The 22,233-nt window shown below is 45.9% G+C and overlaps 2 protein-coding genes across 6 annotated transcripts in view; one reads left to right on the top strand and one right to left on the bottom strand.

Annotated features, from left to right (window-relative positions):
- Positions 1 to 11,571, bottom strand: part of ss18 (SS18 subunit of BAF chromatin remodeling complex) — a 144,332-nt gene extending 132,761 nt beyond the window's left edge. For all 5 annotated transcript variants that reach the window (XM_070877042.1, XM_070877044.1, XM_070877045.1 and 2 more), the window contains exon 1: positions 11,264 to 11,571. In XM_070877042.1, coding sequence (XP_070733143.1) covers positions 11,264 to 11,332 — 69 coding nt within the window. In that variant the 5' untranslated portion in view covers positions 11,333 to 11,571. The remainder of the gene's footprint in view (positions 1 to 11,263) is intronic.
- Positions 11,572 to 12,813: 1,242 nt separating this feature from the next.
- psma8 (proteasome 20S subunit alpha 8) overlaps positions 12,814 to 22,233 on the top strand; it is a 31,413-nt gene continuing 21,993 nt past the window's right edge. The window contains exons 1-2 of the mRNA XM_070896739.1: positions 12,814 to 13,015; positions 18,894 to 19,020. Of these exons, the coding sequence (XP_070752840.1) occupies positions 12,914 to 13,015; positions 18,894 to 19,020 (229 nt within the window). The 5' untranslated portion in view covers positions 12,814 to 12,913. The remainder of the gene's footprint in view (positions 13,016 to 18,893; positions 19,021 to 22,233) is intronic.

The raw sequence follows: 22,233 nt of genomic DNA, 5'->3' as shown, positions 1-22,233 counted from the left end.
CCTTCTAAGGGACCAACATTTACTTTAGTCACTCTTTTCCATTTTATATATCTGTAAAAGCTTTTACGATCTGTTTTTATATTTTGCGCAAGTTTACCTTCGAAATCTATCTTTCCTTTCTTTATTGCTTTTTTCGTCATAGTTTGCTGTTGTTTAAAATTTTCCCAATCCTCTAGTTTCCCACTAACCTTGGCCACCTTATACGCATTGGTCTTTGATTTGATACTCTCCTTTATTTCCTTGGTTATCCACGGCTGGTTATCCCTTCTCTTACCGCCCTTCTTTTTCACTGGAATATATTTTTGTTGCGCACTACGAAAGAGCTCCTTAAAAGTCCTCCACTGTTCCTCAATTGTGCCACCGTTTAGTCTGTTTCCAGTCTACTTTAGCCAACTCTGCCCTCATCCCACTGTAGTCCCCTTTGTTTAAGCATAGTACGCTAATTTCTGACACAACTTCCTCACCCTCAATCTATATTACAAATTCAACCATACTGTGATCACTCATTCCGAGAAGATCTTTTACAAGGAGATTGTTTATTTTTCCTGTCTCATTACACAGGACCAGATCTAAGACAGCTTGCTCCCTTGTCGGTTCTGTAACATACTGTTCTAAGAAACAATCCCATATGCATTCTATGAATTCCTCCTCCAGGCTACCCCGTGAAATTTGAGTTGACCAATCGATATGCAGGTTAAAATCCCCCATGATTACTGCCGTTCCTTTTTCACATGCCTCCATTATTCCCTTGATTATTGCCCACCCCACCGTGAAGTTATTATTTGGGGGCCTATAAACCACGCCCACCAGTGACTTTTTCCCCTTACTGTCTCCAATCTCCACCCACAATGATTCAACATTTTGTTCATTCGAGCCAATATCGTCTCTCACAACTGCCCTGATATCATCCTTTATTAACAGAGCTACCCCACATCCTTTCCCTTCTTGTCTATCTTTCTGAATTGTCAGATACCCCTGTATGTTTAATTCCCAGTCTTGGCCACCCTGCAACCACGTTTCTGTAATGGCCACCAAATCATACCCATTTGTAATGATTTGTGCCGTCAACTCATTTACTTTATTTCGAATGCTGCGTGCATTTAGGCAAGAGTGTTTTAATCCTTGTTTTTAAACCATGATTTTTAGTTTTGATCCCTCCTGCAGCCCCTTTATATTCAGTGGCCCTTTTTGTTTTTTGCCTTGGTCTCTTTTTGTTTCCCTCTGTCTCCCTGCATTGGTTCCCAAAACCCTGCCATATTAGTTTAACTCCTCCCCAACAGCACGAGCAAACACTCCCCCTCGGACATTGGTTCCAGTCCTGCCCAGGTGCAGACCGTCCGGTGTGTACTGGTCCCACCTCCCCCAGAACCGGTTCCAATGCCCCAGGAATTTGAAACCCTCCCTTCTGCACCGCTGCTCAAGCCACGTATTCATCTGCGCTATCCTGCGATTCCTACTCTGACTAGCACGTGGCACTGGTAGCAATCCCGAGATTACTACTTTTGATGTCCTACTTTTTAAATTTAGCTCCAAGCTCCTTAAATTCGTCTCGTAGGACCTCATCACTTTTTTTTAATCTATGTCGTTGGTACAATGTGCACCAACCCCTTTAGTCTAAGGGCCATATCTAACTCCCTCTTGAATATATCCAATGAACTGGCATCAACAACTCCCTGCAGCAGGGAATTCCACAGGTTAACAACTCTCTGAGTGAAGAAGTTTCTCCTCATCTCAGTCCTAAATTGCATACCCCTTATCCTTAGACTGTGTCCCCTGGTTCTGGACTTCCTCAACATCAGGAACATTCTTCCTGCATCTATCCTGTCCCGTCCCGTCAGAATCTTATATGTTTCTATGAGATCCCCTCTCATCCTTCTAAACATCAATGTATAAAGGCCCAGTTGATCCAGTCTCTCCTCATATGACAGTCCCACCATCCCCGGAATCAGTCGGATGAACCTTCGCTGCACTCACTCAATAGCAAGAACATCCTTCCTCAGATTAGGAGACCAAAACTGAACACAATATTGCAGGTGAGGCCCAACTAAGGCCTTGTACAACTGCAGTAAGACCTCCCTGCTCCTATACTCAAATCCCCTAGCTATGAAGGCCAACATGCCATTTGCCTTCTTCACCGCCTGCTGTACCTGCATGCCAACCTTCAATGACTGATGTACCATGACACCCAGGTCTCGTTGTACCTCCCCTTTTCCTAATCTGCCGCCATTCAGATAATATTCTGCCTTCGTGTTTTTGCCCCCAAAGTGGATAATCTTACATTTATCCACATTGTACTGCATCTGCCATGCATTTGCCCACTCACTTAACCTGTCCAAGTCACCCTGCAGCCTCTTAGCATCCTCCTCACAGCTCACACCGCCACCCAGTTTAGTATCATCTACAAACTTGGAGAAAATACACTCTATTCCTTCATCTAAATCATGAATGTATATTGTAAATAGCTGGGGTCCCAGCACAGAGCCCTGCGGCACCCCACTAGTCACTGCCTGCCATTCTGAAAAGGACCCGTTTATCCCGACTCTCTGCTTCCTGTCTGCCAACCAGTTCTCTATCCACGTCAGGACTTTACCCCCAATACCATGTGCTTTGATTTTGCACCCCAATCTCGTGTGGACCTCATAATCTTAAACGTTTCGGTAACATCACCTCTCATTCTTCTGAACTTGTAAGTCCACTTTGTAAGTATCCCTGGTAAATACTGAGGCAAAGCAACTGCTTAATATTTCTGCCATTTCGCTGTCATTGCCGGCGAGTTTCTCTTCCGCATCCCTTTCTGGCATCATCCCTGTCATAATTTTCCTTTTGTTATTTGTGTCTATAGAATACTTTATTTCTTTTAATTCCTCTTTGCCTTTCTTTTTTAAGAAAATACTTCATTCCGAATCTCTTCCCATATTCTCCCCTTCATTGTCTTTGTATTTCACGTCTGCCTTTTTCTTTAGATTCAAATTTAACCTCAATCACTTTCTTGATCGAGGCCTCATTATGGGCCAGTTTGCTCTTGATTTTTTTTAAAAACCTCAATACATTTCTCCTGAACTCTACTGAGCAAAATATTTATCCAGTTTATCTTCCCCAGTTCCACCCACATCCCCTCAATTAGCTTTCCTTTCCAATCTGTTACCTTGGTCTATTATCTGGTTTCCGTCCCTGCCACACTTTGCCTAAACACACGCAGCATTCGAAATAAAGTAAATGAGTTGACGGCACAAATCATTACAAATGGGTATGATTTGGTGGCCATTGCAGAAACGTGGTTGCAGGGTGGCCAAGACTGGGAATTCAACATACAGGGGTATCTGACAATTCGGAAAGATAGACAAGAAGGGAAAGGAGGTGGGGTAGCTCTGTTAATAAAGGATGATATCAGGGCAGTTGTGAGAGACGATATTGGCTCTCAGGAACAAAATGTTGAATCATTGTGGATGGAGATTAGAGATAGTAAGGGGGAAAAGTCACTGGTGGGCGTGGTTTATAGGCCCCCAAATAATAACTTCACGGTGGGGCGGGCAATAATCAAGGGAATAATGGAGGCATGTGAAAAAGGAACGGCAGTAATCATGGGGGATTTTAACCTACATATCGATTGGTCAACTCAAATCGCACAGGGTAGCCTTGAGGAGGAATTCATAGAATGCATACGGGATTGTTTCTTAGAACAGTATGTTACAGAACCTACAAGGGAGCAAGCTATCTTAGATCTGGTCCTGTGTAATGAGACAGGAATAATAAATGATCTCCTAGTAAAAGATCTTCTCGGAATGAGTGATCACAGTATGGTTGAATTTATAATACAGATTGAGGGTGAGGAAGTAGTGTCTCAAGCGAACGTGCTATGCTTAAACAAAGGGGACTATAGTGGGATGAGGGCAGAGTTGGCTCAAGTAGACTGGGAACAGAGACTACAAACGGTGGCACAATTGAGGAACAGTGGAGGACTTTTAAGGAGCTCTTTCATAGTGCTCAACAAAAATATATTCCAGTGAAAAAGAAGGGCGGTAAGAGAAGGGATAACCAGCCGTGGATAACCAAGGAAATAAAGGAGTATCAAATTAAAAACCAATGCGTATAAGGTGGCCAAGGTTAGTGGGAAACTAGAAGATTGGGAAAATTTTAAACGACAGCAAAGAATGACGAAAAAAGCAATAAAGAAAGGAAAGATAGATTACGAAAGTAAACTTGCGCAAAACATAAAAACAGATAGTAAAAGCTTTTACCGATATATAAAACGGAAAAGAGTGACTAAAGTAAATGTTGGTCCCTTAGAAGATGAGAAGGGGGGTTTAATAATGGGAAATGTGGAAATGGCTGAGACCTTAAACAATTATTTTGCTTCGGTCTTCACAGTGGAAGACACAAAAACCATGCCAAAAATTGCTGGTCACGGGAATGTGGGAAGGGAGGACCTTGAGACAATCACTATCACTAGGGGGGGTAGTGCTGGACAGGCTAATGGGACTCAAGGTAGACAAGTCCCCTGGTCCTGATGAAATGCATCCCAGGGTATTAAAAGAGATGGCAGAAGTTATAGTAGATGCATTCGTTATAATCTACCAAAATTCTCTGGACTCTGGGTAGGTACCAGCGGATTGGAAAGCAGCTAATGTAACACCTCTGTTTAAAAAAGGGGGCAGACAAAAGGCCGGTTAGTTTAACATCTGTAGTGGGGAAAATGCTTGAAGCTATCATTAAGGAAGAAATAGCAGGACATCTAGATGGGAATAGTGCAATCAAGCAGATGCAACATGGATTCATGATGGGGAAATCATGTTTAACTAATTTACTGGAATTCTTTGATATAACGAGCATGGTGGATAGAGGTGTACCGATGGATGTGGTGTATTTAGATTTTCAAAAGGCATTCGATAAGGTGCCACACAAAAGGTTACTGCAGAAGATAAAGGTACGCAGAGTCAGCGGAAATGTATTAGCATGGATAGAGAATTGGCTGGCTAACAAAAAGCAGAGAGTCGGGATAAATGGGTCCTTTTCGGGTTGGAAATCGGTGATTAGTGGTGTGTCACAGGGATCGGTGCTGGGACCACAACTGTTACAATATACATAGATGACCTGGAAGAGGGGACAGTGTAGTGTAACAAAATTTGCAGATGACACAAAGATTAGTGGGAAAGCGGGTTGTGTGGAGGACACAGAGAGGCTGCAGAGATTTAGATCGGTTAAGCGAATAGGCTAAGGTTTAGCAGATGGAATACAATGTCGGAAAATGTGAGGTCATCCACCTTGGGGGAAAAAAAACAGCAAAAGGGAATATTATTTGAATGGGGAGAAATTACAACATGCTGCGGTGCAGAGGGACCTGGGGGTCCTTGTGCACGAATCCCAAAAAGTTAGTTTGCAGGTGCAGCAGGTAATCAGGAAGACGAATGGAGTATTGGCCTTCATTGCGAGAGGGATGGAGTACAAAAGCAGGGAGGTCCTGCTGCAACTGTATAGGGTATTGGTGAGGCCGCACCTGGAGTACTGCGTGCAGTTTTGGTCACCTTACTTAAGGAAGGATATACTAGCTTTGGAGGGGGTGCAGAGACGATTCACTAGGCTGATTCCGGAGATGAGGGGGTTACCTTATGATGATAGACTGAGTAGACTGGGTCTTTACTCGTTGGAGTTCAGAAGGATGAGGGGTGATCTTATAGAAACATTTAAAATAATGAAAGGGATAGACAAGATAGAGGCAGAGAGGTTGTTTCCACTGGTCGGGGAGACTAGAACTAGGGGGCACAGCCTCAAAATACGGGGGAGCCAATTTAAAACCAAGTTGAGAAGGAATTTCTTCTCCCAGAGGGTTGTGAATCTGTGGAATTCTCTGCCCAAGGAAGCAGTTGAGGCTAGCTCATTGAATGTATTCAAATCACAGATAGATAGCTTTTTAACCAATAAGGGAATTAAGGGTTACGGGGAGCGGGCGGGTAAGTGGAGCTGAGTCCACGGCCATGATCTTGTTGAATGGCGGAGCAGGCTCGAGGGGCTAGACGGCCTGCTCCTGTTCCTAATTCTTATGTTCTTATGTTCACAGTACCGAAACGGCTCTCAGTCACAAATGACATCCTTTCTGACTGGAACAAAGGCAAACTATCCCTCCTCGTCCTTCTCGACCTGTCTGCAGCCTTTGACACGGCTGTGCACTCCATCCTTCTCCAACGCCTCTCTGCCATCGTCCAGCTGGGTGGGACTGCACTCGCCTGGTTCCATTCTTATCCAATCGTAGCCAAAGAAATCTCCTGCAATGGCTTCTCTTCTCACTCCCACATCGTTACCTCTGCTGTTCCCCAAGGATCTATCCTTGACCCCCTCCTATTTTTCCATTTACATCCTGCCTCTTGGCGATATCAGCCAGTTTCCACGGAGTCAGTTTCCACATCTACGCTGACATCACCCACCACTTCTCTCGACCCCCTCCGCGGCCTCTAAATTGTCAGACTGCTTGTCCAACATCCAGTTCTGGATGAGCCGAAATTTATATCAATTAAATATTGGGAAGACGAAGCCATTGTCTTTGGTCTCCGTCACAAAATGCATTCCCTCGCAACTGATTCCCTCCCATTCCCTTGCATCTGTCTGAGATTGAACCTGACTGTTCGCAATCTGGGTGTCATATTTGACTCGGAAATGAGCTTTCGACCACAGATCCGCAGCATAACGAAGACCACCTATTTCCACCTCCATAATTTCACTGGTCCCCGCCCTTGCCTCATCTCATCTGCCTCTGAAACCCTCATCCGTGCCTTCGTTACCTCTCGACTTGACTATTCCAACGCACTCCTGGCTGGCCTACCACATTCTACCCTACGTAAACTTGAGGTCATCCAAAACTCGACAGCCCATGTCCTAACTCGCACAAGTCCCATTCACCCATCACCCCCTGTGCTCGCTGACCAACGTTGGCTCCCAGTTAAACAACGCCTCAATTTCAAAATTCTCAGCCTTATTTAGAAATCCTTCCCTGGTCTCTGGTCTCGCCCCTCCTTATCCCTGTAATCTTCCCCAGCCCCACAACCCCCAGATGTCTGCGCTCCTCAAATTCTGCTCGAGCATCCCATGTCTTCGGCTGCCTTGGCCCCAAAGCTCCGGAACTCTTTCCCTAAACCTCCCTTTTTTCTTTTCTTTCTTTAAGATGCTTCTTAATACCTCGCTCTCTGACCAAGCTTTCGGTCATCTGCCATAATTTCTTCTGGTGTGGCTCATAGAAACATAGAAAATAGGTGCAGGAGTAGGCCATTCAGCCCTTCGAGTCTGCACCACCATTCAATAAGATCATGGCTGATCATTCCCTCAGTACCCCTTTCCTGCTTTCTCTCCATACCCCTTGATCCCTTTAGCCATAAGGGCCATATCTAACTCCCTCTTGAATATATCCAATGAACTGGCAACAACAACTCTCTGCATTAGAGAATTCCACAGGTTAACATCTCTCTGAGTGAAGAAGTTTCTCCTCATCTCAGTCCTAAATGGTTTACCCCTTATCCTTAGACTGTGTCCCCTGGTTCTGGACTTCCCCAACATCGGGAACACTCTTCCTGCATCTAACCTGTCCAGTCCCGTCAGAATTTTATATGTTTCTATGAGATCCCCTCTCATCCTTCAAAGCTCCAGTGAATAAAGGCCCAGTTGCTCCAGTCTCTCCTCCTATGTCAGTCCAGCCATCCTGGGAATCAGTCTGGTGAACCTTCGCTGCACTCCCTCAATAGCAAGAACGTCCTTCCTCAGATTAGGAGACCAAAACTGAACACAATATTCCAGGTGAGGCCTCACCAAGGTCCTGTACAATTGCAGTAAGACCGCCCTGCTCCTATACTCAAATCTCCTAGCTATGAAGGCCAACATACCATTTGCCTTCTTCACCGCCTGCTGTATCTGCATGCCAACTTTTAATGACTGATGTACCATGACACCCAAAGGTTTCATTGCACCTCCCCTTTTCCTCATCTGCCACCATTCAGATAATATTCTGCCTTCGTGTTTTTGCCACCAAAGTGGATAACCTCACATTTATCCACATTATACTGCATCTGCTATGCATTTGCCCACTCACCTAACCTGTCCAAGTCATCCTGCAGCCTCTTAGCATCCTCCTCACAGCTCAAACCGCCACCCAGTTTAATGTCTTCTGCAAACTTGGGAGATATTACACTCAACTCCTTCATTCAAATCATTCATGTATATTGTAAATAGCAGGGGTCCCAGCACGGAGCCCTGCAGCACCCCACTGGTCACTGCCTGCCATTCTGAAAAGGACCCATTTATCCCAATTCTCTGCTTCCAGTCTGCCAACCAGTTCTCTATCCACTCCACATCAGTACATTACTCCCAATACCATGTGCTTTGATTTTGCACACCAATCTCGTGTGGGACCTTGTCAAAAGCCTTTTGAAAGTCCAAATACACCACATCCACTGGTTCTCCCTTGTCCACTCTACTAGTTACATCCTCAAAAATTCTAGAAGATTTGTCAAGCATGATTTCCTTTTCATAAATCCATGTTGACTTGGACCAATCCTGTCACTGCTTTCCAAATGCGCTCTTATTTCATCTTTAATAATTGATTCCAACATTTTCCTCACTACTGATGTCAGGCTAACCGGTCGATAATTACCTGTTTTCTCTCTCTCCCTCCTTTTTTAAAAAGTGGTGTTACATTAGCTACCCTCCAGTCCATAGGAACTGATCCAGACTGTTGGAAAATGATCACCAATGCATCCACTATATCTAGAGCCACTTCCTTAAGTACTCTGGGATGCAGACTATCAGGCCCCGGGGATAGCTCGGTCTCAAATATATTTGTTTTGACTTATAACACTCCTGTGAAGCGCCTTGGGATGTTTCACTACATTAAAGGCGCTATATAAATATAAGTTGTTATCTTCATCTTGCTTCTGTCTTTCTCAATCATTACCTTATTTTGTGATTGCTATTGCCCAGATGCTCCCCTATGCTTACTTCTCTTATCTGCTCTGGTTAGTTCCCATTACTGGAGCCAGCAGTGATTGCTCACTTCTTGAGCTTCTTTGGCACTGGGTAAGAAAGTAGAGCTGTAAAACACTCAAAACTCCATCCTCTTTTCACTACCACTGCATTCCAGTTTATTTGAGGGAGGGTTATTTGAAATCGCCCATGATTATTTCATGGGATACTCAAGAGCAGAATTAGAGAGCAGACATCTGGGGATTGTAGGGCTGGAGGATTTAGAAATAGGGAGGGACAAGGCCATGGAGGGATTTGTAAATAAGGCTGAGGATTTTGAAATCGCGGCATTGCTTAACGGGAGCCAATGTCAGTCAGCGAGCACAGGAGTGATGGGTGAGCGGGACTTGGTGCGAGTTAGGACATGGACTGCTGAGTTTTGGATGAGCTCAAGTTTATGAAGGGTAGAATGTGGATGCCCGGGACTGACATATGAAGGAAGACTGGATCGACTAGGCTTATATTCACTGGAATTTAGAAGAATGAGAGGGGATCTCGTAGAAACATATAAAATTCTGACGGGTTTAGACAGGTTAGATGCAGGAAAAATGTTCTCAATGTTGGGGAAGTCCAGAACCAGGGGTCACAGTCTAAGGATAAGGGGTAAGCCATTTAGGACCGAGATGAGGAGAAACTTCTTCACAGAGAGTTGTTAACCTCTGTAATTCTCTACCACAGAAAGTTGTTGAGGCCAGTTCATGCGATATATTCAAGAGGGAGTTAGATTTGGCCTTTACAGCTAAAGGGATCAAGGGGTATGGAGAGAAAGCAGGAAAGGGGTACTGAGGTGAATGATCAACCAAGATCATATTGAATGGCCTACTCCTGCACCTATTTTCGATGCTTCTACGTGTGTTTCTCATCTCATATTTGTCTACTTGTTGCAGCCACGTTTCAGTTATCCCTACTAAATCTGGTCCCATTGCCCCAACCAATATTCCCTTTAAGCTGAACGGCGCTCTGGATCACTTGTGCATGTGGCTATTTAAATGCAAAAACCGAGCATGCACTAATTTTGAACAAAAGTTATCGGGAACATTGGCCACGACCCAATTATTCCCCATTTTATTCTATTTCCCCAACTTTCCTCTAAATTGTCTCCACTTGTGTCGTGTTGAAGGGTCGAGATGTCTTTCTCTACAGTACTACAGGAACTTCAGTAGTTTCATGACACAATAAAGGCGGGCTCAACTTTGCCAACCCGCTTTAATTCTTGGGAGGTGAGTTAGTTTCAAGACAGACAGGCCAGTCAGATTTTGCAACGAACGTGAGCACAATTAGCAGGACCAGTTGGAAACCGATAAAATAATTTCATCAAAGCCAGTACCGAATTCTCACCAGTAGACATCGCTAGAAATTTTCAGTACACGTTTTAAAAAAATACTCAACCTAGCACGATAAACGGAAATGGGAACTGATGATACATTTCATTTCGGAATCTCTCCCCTCCCCTCTACTCCACCACCACCGAAAGACCTTGGATCAGAAAGAAACCTTTCAATAAAATTGGTGAAAATCCCACATCTTTGTTACTCCCCAAAAGATTGCATTCAACCCTTTGAAGAATTGGATTTTAAAAGTAAACATTAAACACACAAAATACTCCACAAGCAAGCAAAAGTACATTTTTTTTTTAAAAGAGCTAAGTTTTCAACTCAAGCTAAGTATTGTAAAACCTAAAACTGGTGGCGGATTAAAAAAGTTATCCGCAAGTTGTTAGCTACGTGTAGTTTTGTTAGAGAGAGAAGGAAAGAAGTTGCAGTAGGAGAAAGGTTATAAAGCCCCAAGCATTGTAGCACTCACAGAAAGAAAAAATGTTCTACAAGCAGCTCAGAGACCTCCCCACATCATGGCCGCTGTGGCAAAATATCCCCTCTCTCTCCCTTTGTACAAAGAATACATTCATTGCAAAAGAAACCTCAAATAGTTTTTTTTTAAAAACATATGCAAACAAAAAAATTTGTTTCCCCTGCTGAAGTTTAGCATTTGTGAAATAGAAGGCAGCTTTAATAAGACACACAGACACAAAAAATCAATCTATAACAGGCCCCTAACCAGCACCATGTCTGATGCAGCGCTGCCGCTACATTGTAACACTGAGCAGATACACTGTATGAGCGTTCCATTCACGCAGATACATTGTATGAACGTTCCATTCACTCTGATACATTGTATGAACGTTCCATTTCACACGGATACACTGTGTGAACGTTCCATTCACGCAGTTACATTGTCATAACATTCCATTCACTCGATACTTTACCTTCTGAATGGCGGCAGGTGTAATTTCACCTTTCCCGCGCTGCCGCGGAGTAGCAAATGCAACTGACATCGTGTGCTTTCTCTGTGGGAGTGTGCAGGGGATTTGTGTTTTTTTTTCTCTCCCACTTCTCTTATTCTGTCTCCCTTTCCCTACACACACACACACAATTCAGGAGAACACAAATCTATGTATTACTCCTCCCCTCCTCCTTTGACACAGGCAATGCTTTTTACATAAAGAGAGAGAAAAAAACTGGATTTCCTGCCAAACTCTCCACAGTGTAGTTGCAACAGTGCTGAGAGGGAAGGGGGAGGGGGAAATGGCTCCCCCCTCCCCAAAAGGGGGTGTGATATTCAAACTGGGCTCTGGGAAGAAGTTGTAAGCAGGTTTATAGCAACAGAAAGAAGGGATAAAAAGTGCGTGCACTGTTAGAATTCATGCATTTTCAGTGACTGGGAAGAAGGACTGGTGTTTGGGTGTTATTTATTGTTAATCAGCAAGCTGGGATCTCCCCATCAGTGAATGAATAGTTCCTGTTGAACTCTCCCAGTGTGGGAGAGTTAGAGAGTTCAATTGAAAATGTGGGGGGGAAAGGTGCTCTTACAAACAATTATTGGAAAATGCAAAACAGCAAATAAGGTTAGGATATGATAAAATATCCTAATGCATTATTATTCTATCCTTGTTTATTTTTAAAATCAATAAAGTAAACCATTGGACCCCAGTGTAGTTGTTTTCCCCCTGATATTAAGCATTTCCCCCCCATAACTCACCCAGTGGTTTATTCCCCTCATGTTCAGCAACCAGAACTTGGACCAGTTCAAATGACAAGGAGGGGGGGAAACAGCAAACCTAGGATTCAATAATGCAATGGAGTGGCGTGTATTTGGGATTTTTCAAACAATTTTTATTTGGTTCAAAATTCTACGAAGTGCTAGATCAATGGTGCTAATGTAGTGCTACACTGTCCTCTACTTGTCAACAGTCGGCCTATGAATCTCCTCCTCTCTCCGCACGGTGGTTCGTTCCAGCTCAAAGCCAGTCTGCCCCTGGAAGAGACCAATGCAACTGGGCGAAGGGGGGGTACCACAAACAGCAAGGAATAAAATATTGTGCAAACTTTTTGATGAGCAGCGCAAATTAATGCAATAGATACTTAAAAATGTAAGTAAAGCCGCATGAAGCAGCTTGGCGTCTAATTGTTGTATTGTGGCTGACATTGCATGATGACGAGGTGTGTTTCCCCCGCTCCAACTCACTCTCCCAGCAGAAGAACAGCGTCGGACTTACGCGTGCGCAGTACCCCTTGTTGTTGGAGAGTGGCGCCTGCGCAGTGGCACTTATTGGAGATTGACGCATGCGCAGTACCCTTTGTTGTGTGGGAGATTGGCGCCTGCGTAGTGGCACGCGTTGGAGTTTGGCGCATGCGTGGTGGCGCTTATGGAAGTTCGGCGCCTGCGCACCGGCACATATCGGAGTTCGACGCGTGCGCTCTCGGTGAGATTGAGGTTGCCGCATGCGCGTGCCCTTTGCCATTGGGGATTGGCGCGTGCGCAGTGGCGCTTGGTCGGTGAGGAGGAGCGGGAGCGGGGGAGAGAGAGAGAGAGAGAGAGCGCGGCCCTGACACCGCCCGCACGCTCCGGCTCGACCATGGCTGCTCGGTACGACCGCGCCATCACCGTCTTCTCGCCTGACGGCCATCTCTTCCAAGTGGAGTACGCGCAGGAGGCGGTGAAAAAAGGCTCGACCGCGGTGAGTGAGTGAGTGGGGGAGGGGAGGAGTGAGGGAGTGGGGTGAGTGAGGAGGGGAGTGGGAGTGAGCGGGGGGGGAGGAGTGAGTGGGGGAGGGGAGGAGTGAGTGGGGGAGGGGAGGAGTGATGGAGTGAGTGAGTGGGGGAGTGGAAGAGTGAGGGAGGAGAGGGGGAATGGAGAGTGAGTAGGGGAGGGGTGAGTGAGTGAGGGAGGAGGAGAGGGGAATGGGGAGTGAGTGGGGGAGGGGTGAGTGAGTGGGGGTTGGGGGTGCTAGGGAGTGGGGTGTGGGAGAGTTGGGAGGAGCGGAGGGTGAGGGAGGGGTGGGGGAATGGAGAGTGAGTGAGAGTGATAGAAGAGGGGGGGGAGTGTAATAGAGAATGTGTGTCGGGGGGGGGGATAGGGAGCGGGAGAGTTGGGGGGGGGAAGAGGGAGTGGGAGTGAGGGAATGGAAAATGAGTGGGGTGGGGAATGGAGTTCGTGGGTGGGGTGGGAGAGAGGAGATCAGATCACCCCTTAATCTTCCAGTGAACACAACCCCAGTTTATCTAATCTCTCCTCGGAACTTAATCCCTGAAGTCCGGGTATCATTCTGGTAAACCTACTCTGCACTCCCTCCAAGACCAATATATCCTTCCTAAGGTGTGGTGCTCAGAACTGCTCACAGTGCCCCAGGTGTGGGCTAACCAGGGCTTTGTACAGCTTCAGCATAACCCTCTTGTATTCTAGTCCTCTGGATATAAAGGCCAGCATCTCATTAGCCTTACTGATTATTTTCTGTACCTGTTCAGGATATTTTAATCGATGTACATGGGCCCCCAAGTCTCTTTGGACCTCGCTGTTTTTAGCTTTTCACCATTTAGAAAGTATCCTGTTCTATTCTTTTTAGGTCCATAGTGAATGACCTCACATTTGTTTACACTGAAATCCGATGGCCACAGTTTTGCCCATTCACTTAATCGGTCGATATCCCTGTGTAATTTCATGCTACCATCTACACTGCTTAGAATTCCATCTGTCTGTGCCATCGGCAAATTTGGGTTCTATGACTTTCTATGTAATCATCTAAGTTGTTAATAAATACCGTGAATAGTTGAGGCCCCAACACAGATCCCTGTGGGACACTACTATTCACATCCTGCCATTTTGAGTACCTGCTCAGTCAAGGGTTATGGGGAGCGGACAGGGAAGTGGAGCTGAGGCCAAGATCAGATCAGCCATCATCATCATCATAGGCGGTCCCTTGAACGAGGATGACTTGCTTCCACAAGCTATTTCAATGAGGGACCCGATGTTCCAGTCCTGAACTCCAATTGAGAGGGTGGAAGGTGCCTGTGCGTAGATTTTTTTAACGTGTGGTGGCCGTTGTACACCGGCCACCACATGGGCTTGACAGAGCTAGGTCTTGGTCCAGTGGCAAGGGTTAACCAGGACGACTGGAGACCTGCTCTGCTGCACGGACCCAATGCGCACACATCGCAGTGTAGGCTGGGCCCGTGCTGCCCCTGGGCCCTCGGCTCTTCTGGGCCCTGTACACTCATTCGCCGCACCTTCGCCCACAATGTTCCAGGGCCCGGCGCTCCAGCTCTATTTATTGCCCCGACCTGCGGTGGTGTTCTCACACAGGTCGGGGCAGCCCACGATGATCAGGTCAGCAATGATCTTATTGAATGGCGGAGCAGGCTTGTGGGGCCAAATGGCTGACTCCTGCTCCTATTTCTAATGTAAAAACGTTATCCCTACTGCTGGTATCCTGCCGCTCAACCAATTTCCTAACCACATCCATAATTTGCCCTCAATTCTATGGGCATCTACCTTCGTTACCAGTGGGACTTTATCAGATACCTTTTGGAAGTCCATATAAATAACATCCATCGACATTCCCCTGTCCACGACTTTAGTCACCACTTTGAAAAATTCAATCACGTTTGTCAGACATGACCCATTTCACAATCCATGCTGGCTCTCTCTATTCAGCAATTATAGACTCTAGCAATTTTCCGACAACTGATGTTCGGCTCAACTGGTCTACAATTCTCTGGTTTCCCCCTCTCACCATTTTTAAATAGCGGACTGACATGTGCAATTTTCCAATCGAAAGGAACGGTCCCTGACTCGGCACATCCCTACTTTCTTTAAAACCCTGGGATGGAAACCATCTTGTCCTGGGAATTTGTCACTCTTTAGTGCCATTATTTTCTTCATTGCTGTTATCTAATATACATTACTTTTGTTAGTCCCTGTCACTGATTCAGTATGCTATCCTGTAAATATTGACGCAGAAGGCCCATCGTTGGAGGGGTGAAGGCCTGATCGCCGTTGGTGGGAAGGCCACCCAAGGAAGACTCCCAAAGCAAGCTCTCTACTTGGAACTCCTTCACTGCAAACGAGCTAAATGTGGGCAGAGGAAATATTACAGGGACAGCCTCAAAGCCTCACTGATAAAGTGCAACATCCCCACCGCCACCTGGGAGTCCCTGGCCAAAGACCGGCCTAAGTGGAGGAAGTGCATCCGGGAGGGCGCTGAGCACCTCGAGTCTCGTCGCCGAGAGCATGCAGAAAGCAAGCGCAGGCAGCGGAAGGAGCGTGCGGCAAACCAGTCCCACCCACCCTTTCCTTCAACCACTGTCTGTCCCACCTGTGACAGGGACTGTGGCTCTCGTATTGGACTGTTCAGTCACCTAAGGACTCATTTTAAGAGTGGAAGCAAGTCTTCCTCGATTCCGAGGGACTGCCTGTGATGACGATAACTGACGCAGAGTAATTATTCAACATGTCCGACATTTCCTTATTATCATTGGCACTATCACTGCTTTCAGTTTTTAAGGAGCCAACATTGTCCTGACTACCCTCTTTTTCCTGATGTAATTGTAAAAATTCTTTGTATTGATTTTGATATCCTTTTTTGGAGCTCTTACTGTCTGTTTTGTGACCATTTGCTGTTTTTTGTATCTTTCCAATTCACCAGGATCTGTGCTATTTTTTGCATTTTTGTATGCTTTTTCTTTTCGTTTTATGCTGTCCCTCACTTCTTTAGTCACCCATGGCTGCTTTTTGGCCTTATACACCTCACTCAACTCTCCCCTCAGCCTCATCTGTTCCAAGGAAAACAACCCTAGCCGATCCAATCATTCCTCATAGCTAAAATTCTCCAGTCCTGACAACATCATTGTAAATCTCCTCTGGACCTCATCACGTCTCCAAAACATCGGCTATTACTCATGTTTTTAATTTAGCACTGAAATGCAATGAACTAAAACTGGATTCCCAATTAGGCACTTGTCGCCAACGTGTTGAACAACATTTTTTTTATTCGTTCACAGGATGTGAGCGTCGCAGGCAAGACCAGCAATTCTTGCCCATCGCGAATCGAGAAGACGGTGGTGAGCTGCCGCCTTCAATGCAACTGAAGGCAGCAGCTCACCATCGACATCTGGGAGTCCCTGGCCAAAGACCGCCCTAAGGGGAGGAAGTGCATCCGGTATACAGATAGTAAAAGCTTTTACAGATATATAAAACGGAAAAGAGTGACTAAAGTAAATGTTGGTCCCTTAGAAGATGAGAAGGGGGATTTAATAATGGGAAATGTGGAAATGGCTGAGACCTTAAACAATTATTTTGCTTCGGTCTTCACAGTGGAAGACACAAAAACCATGCCAAAAATTGCTGGTCACAGGAATGTGGGAAGGGAGGACCTTGAGACAATCACTATCACTAGCGGGGTAGTGCTGGACAGGCTAATGGGGCTCAAGGTAGACAAGTCCCCTGGTCCTGATGAAATGCATCCCAGGGTATTAAAAGAGATGGCGGAAGTTATAGCAGATGCATTCGTTATAATCTACCAAAATTCTCTGGACTCTGGGGAGGTACCAGCGAATTGGAAAGCAGCTAATGTAATGCCTCTGTTTTAAAAAGGGGGCAGACAAAAGGCAGGTAACTATAGGCCGGTTAGTTTAACATCTGTAGTGGGGAAAATGCTTGAAGCTATCATTAAGGAAGAAATAGCGGGACATCTAGATAGGAATAGTGCAATCAAGCAGACACAGCATGGATTCATGAAGGGGAAATCATGTTTAACTAATTTACTGGAATTCTTTGAGGATATAACAAGCATGGTGGATAGAGGTGTACCGATGGATGTGGTGTATTTAGATTTCCAAAAGGCATTAGATAAGGTGCCATACAAAAGGTTACTGCAGAAGATAAAGGTACGCGGAGTCAGAGGAAATGTATTAGCGTGGATAGAGAATTGGCTGCCGAACAGAAAGCAGAGAGTCGGGATAAATGGGTCCTTTTCGGGTTGGAAATCGGTGGTTAGTGGTGTGCCACAGGGATCGGTGCTGGGACCACAACTGTTTACAATATACATAGATGACCTGGAAGAGGGGACAGAGTGTAGTGTAACAAAATTTGCAGATGACACAAAGGTTCGTGGGAAAGCAGGTTGTGTAGAGGACACAGAGGCTGCAAAGAGATTTAGATAGGTTAAGCGAATGGGCTAAGGTTTGGCAGATGAAATACAATGTCGGAAAGTGTGAGGTCATCCACCTTGGGGGGGAAAAAAACAGTAAAAGGGAATATTATTTGAATGGGGAGAAATTACAACAAGCTGCGGTGCAGAGGGACCTGGGGGTCCTTGTGCATGAATCCCAAAAAGTTAGTTTGCAGGTACAGCAGGTAATCAGGAAGGCGAATGCAATGTTGGTCTTCATTGCGAGAGGGATGGAGTCCAAAAGCAGGGAGGTCCTGCTGCAACTGTACAGGGTATTGGTGAGGCCGCACCTGGAGTACTGCGTGCAGTTTTGGTCACCTTACTTAAGGAAGGATATACTGGCTTTGGAGGGGGTACAGAGACGATTCACTAGGCTGATTCCGGAGATGAGGGGGTTACCTTATAATGATAGATTGAGTAGACTGGGTCTTTACTCATTTGAGTTCAGAAGGATGAGGGGTGATCTTATAGAAACATTTAAAATAATGAAAGGGATAGACAAGATAGAGGCAGAGAGGTTGTTTCCACTGGTCGGGGAGACTAGAACTAGGGGGCACAGCCTCAAAATACGGGGGAGCCAATTTAAAACCGAGTTGAGAAGGAATTTCTTCTCCCAGAGGGTTGTAAATCTGTGGAATTCTCTGCCCAAGGAAGCAGTTGAGGCTAGCTCATTGAATGTATTCAAGTCACAGATAGATAGATTTTTAACCAATAAGGGAATTAAGGGTTACAGGGAGCGGGCGGGTAAGTGGAGCTGAGTCCACGGCCAGATCAGCCATGATCTTGTTGAATGGTGGAGCAGGATCGAGGGGCGAGATAAGAACATAAGAATTAGGAACAGGAGTAGGCCTACTCCTGTTCCTAATTCTTATGTTCTTATTCTTGTGAGTGGCTCGCTGGGCCATTTCAGGGGGCAGTTAAGAGTCAACCACATGCCTGTGGGTCTGGAGTCACATATAAAAGAAAGACTTGCATTTCTGTCGTGTCTCTCGCAACCACCGCATGTCTCAAAGGGCTTCACAGCCAATGAAGTACTTTTTGGAGTGTAGTCACTGTTGTAATGTGGGAAACGCAGCAGCCAATTTGCACACAGCAAGCTCCCACAAACAGCAATGTGATGATGACCAGATAATCTGTTTTGGTTGATTGAGGATTAAATATTGACCAGGACACGGGGATATTGGCCAGAAGGAGGCCATTCAGCCCATCGTGCCTGTGATGGCTCTTTGCAAGAGCTGTCCAATTAATCTCACTCCCTCGACTTGCAGCCCTTCAAAAAATATTTTCCTTTCAAGTATTTGTACTATGGTATATCTTTCTTTATACACAGTATTTATGCAATTCATTATAAATTCCCACAATAAATGATGCTACCGTTTTTTTTTTAAAGGTTGGGATTCGAGGTCTAGATATCGTTGTTCTCGGTGTGGAGAAAAAGTCTGTTGCAAAACTTCAGGAGGAGAGAACAGTGAGAAAAATCTGTGCACTTGATGACCACGTCTGCATGGCTTTTGCAGGTAAGTTGTGGGATTTTATGATGTTTCTCAGTACAAATTAATTGCGGTTTCTTCTGATTATTTTGCATATATGGATTAAAAAATATAAATGACGTGGAATCAATGTTCCCATTAATTTTGGAGGGGGGTGGCGGCTGTGCGGCCTATTCACAATTCCACGCACGTACAGTTTGTCCCTTTCAAGCCAGAGTGCTGCATAGCCGCCCAGCTTAAAGGGAACATTGCATGGAATGTATGTAAAAAAAATACTCATTAAATTGTTTTTGAATGTGTTTCTGTGAAAGCCATCTGCTCATCTTGTCCTGATGATGTTCGGAGAATAGAACCGCAGAAAGTTACAGCACAGAAGGAGGCCATTTCGGCCCATCGTGTCCGCGCTGGCCGACCAAGAGCTACCCAGCCGAATCCCACTTTCCAGCTCTTGGTCCATCACCCTGTAGGTTACGGCACTTCACATGCACGTCCAAGTACTTTTTAAATTGTGATGATCCAATCCGGCCAATTACTGCTCCATCAGTCTACTCTCAATCTTAAGCAAAGTGATGGAAGGTGTCGTCGACAGTGCTATCAAGCGGCACTTACTCACCAATAACCTGCTCACCAATGCTCAGTTTGGGTTCCGCCAGAACCACTCGGCTCCAGACCTCATTACAGCCTTGATCCAAACATGGACAAGAGAGCTGAATTTCAGAGGTGAGGTGAGAGTGACTGCCCTTGACATCAGGGCAGCATTTGACCGAGTGTGGCATCAAGGAGCCCGAGTAAAACTTAAGTCAATGGGAATCGGGGAAACCTTTCCACTGGCTGGAGTCATACCTAGCACAAAGGAAGATGGTTGTGGTGGTTGGAGGTCAATCATCTCAGCCCCAGGACATCACTGCAGGAGTTCCTCAGGGCAGTGTCCTCGGCCTAACAATCTTCAGCTACTTCATCAATGACCTTCCCTCCATCATGAGGTCAGAAGTGGGGATGTTAGCTGATGACTGCACAGTGTTCAGTGCCATTTGCAACTCCTCAGATAATGGAGCAGTCCATGCCAGCATGCAGCAAGACCTGGACAACATTCAGGCTTGGGCTGATAAGTGGCAAGTAACATTCGCGCCACACAAGTGCCAGGCAATGACCAGCTCCAACAAGCGAGAGTCTAACCACCGCCTCTTGACATTCAACGACATTACCATCGCCGGAACCCCCACCATCAATATCCTGGGGGTCACCATTGACCAGAAACTTAATTAGACCAGCCACACACATACTGTGGCTACAAGAGCAGGTCAGAGGCTGGGTATTCTGCGGCGAGTGTCTCACCTCCTGACTCCCCAAAGCCTTTCCACCATCTACAAGGCACAAGTCAGGGGTGTGATGGAACACTCTCCACTTGCCTGGATGAGTGCAGCTCCAACAACACTCGAGAAGCTCGACACCATCCAGGACAAAGCAGCCGCTTGATCGACACCCCGTCCACCACCTTCAACATTCACTCCCTCCACCACCGGCGCACCGTGGCTGCAGTGTGTACCGTCTACAAGATGCACTGCAGCAACTCGCCAAGGCTTCTTCGGCAGCACCTCCCAAACCCGCGACCTCTACCACCTCGAAGGACAAGGGCAGCAGGCGCATGGGAACACCACCACCTCCACGTTCCCCTCCCAGTCACACACCATCCTGACTTGGAAATATATCGGCCGTTCCTTCATCGTCGCTGGGTCACAATCCTGGAACTCCCTCCCTAACAGCACTGTGGGAGCACCTTCACCACACGGACTGCAGCGGTTCAAGAAGGCGGCTCACCACCACCTTCTCAAGGGCCAATTAGGGATGGGCAATAAATGCCGGCCTTGCCGGCGACGCCCACATCCCAGGAACAATTTTTTTTTGAATCGCAGTGCCCTCATTGATCCTCCGTGTTGCCACAAAAAATGCAATCTCGTTAGACATGACCTTCCCTTAACAAATCTTTGCTGGCTGTTCTTGATTAATCTGTGCCTTGCTAAATGACTCTTAATACTGTCCCTCAGAATTTTTTCCAACGATTGTCCCACTACCGAGGTTAGGCTGACTGGCCTGGAATTATTCGGTCTATCCCTTTTGAAACAACGATTCAACATTAGCATCCTCCGGCACCACACCTGTAGCCAGAGAGGATTGAAATATTATGTTCAGAGCCATGGCTATTTCTTCCCTTGCTACTCCTATGGGATACATTTCATATGGGCCTGGTGATTTATCGACTTTCAAAGATGCTAAATCCCTTACTCCTTCCCCTCTCACTGTTTTTCCTCAAATATTTCACACTCTTCCTCCCAAATTGCAATGTCTGCATTGTTCCCTCTCTTGTGTGAAAACAGATGCAGAGTATTCATTGGGAACCATACCCACGTCTTCTGTCGCCACACACCTAAGCTTCCTTTTTGGACTCTTAATAGGCCCTACTCTTTTAGTTATCCTTTTGTTCTTTATGTATTTATAAAATATCTTTGTGTTTTCCTTGATTTTATGGGAACAGGAGGAGGCCATTCAGCCTCTCGAGCCTAACTTCAATCCTGAAAGGTCTGGCTCTAATTTTTAGACTCTGCCCCTCGTCCTAGACTCCCCAACCAGTGGGAAAAGGCTCTCTGTCTGCCCTGTCTGTTCCCCTTAATATCCTGAAAACTTTGATCAGATCACCCCATAACCATCTAAATTCCAGGGAATACAACCTTAATTTGTGTAATCTCGCCGTGTAACTTAACCCTTGGAGCGCGGGTATCATTCTGGTAAACCCACGCTGCACTCCCTCCAAGACCAATATACCCTCCCGAAGATGTGGTGCCCAGAACTGCTCACAGTGCCCCAGGTGTGGTCAAACCAGGGCTTTGTACAGCTGCAGGAGAACTTCTACCCCCTTGTATTCTACTCCTCTGGATATAAAGGCCAGCATCCCATTAGCCTTTTTGATGATTTTCTTGTACCTGTTCAGGACATTTTGATGATCAATGTTCCTGGACCCCCCCCAAGTCTCTTTGGGCCTCTGCTGTTTTTAGTCTTTCACCATTTAGACAGCACCTTGTTCTATGCTTTTTAGGTCCAAAGTGGATGACCTCACATTTGCCTATATTGAAATCAATTTGCCACATTTTTGCCCATTCACTTAAATTTGTCAGTATCCATTTGCAACGTTATGCTTTCATCTACACTGCCTACAATGAAGCCTATCTTTGTGTCATCGGCAAA

Source organism: Pristiophorus japonicus, chromosome 1 (genome assembly GCF_044704955.1).
Source record: "Pristiophorus japonicus isolate sPriJap1 chromosome 1, sPriJap1.hap1, whole genome shotgun sequence".
Taxonomy (NCBI): domain Eukaryota; kingdom Metazoa; phylum Chordata; class Chondrichthyes; family Pristiophoridae; genus Pristiophorus; species Pristiophorus japonicus.
Note: the sequence above shows the minus strand (reverse complement) of the source record. Positions and strands in the feature narration are given on the sequence as shown.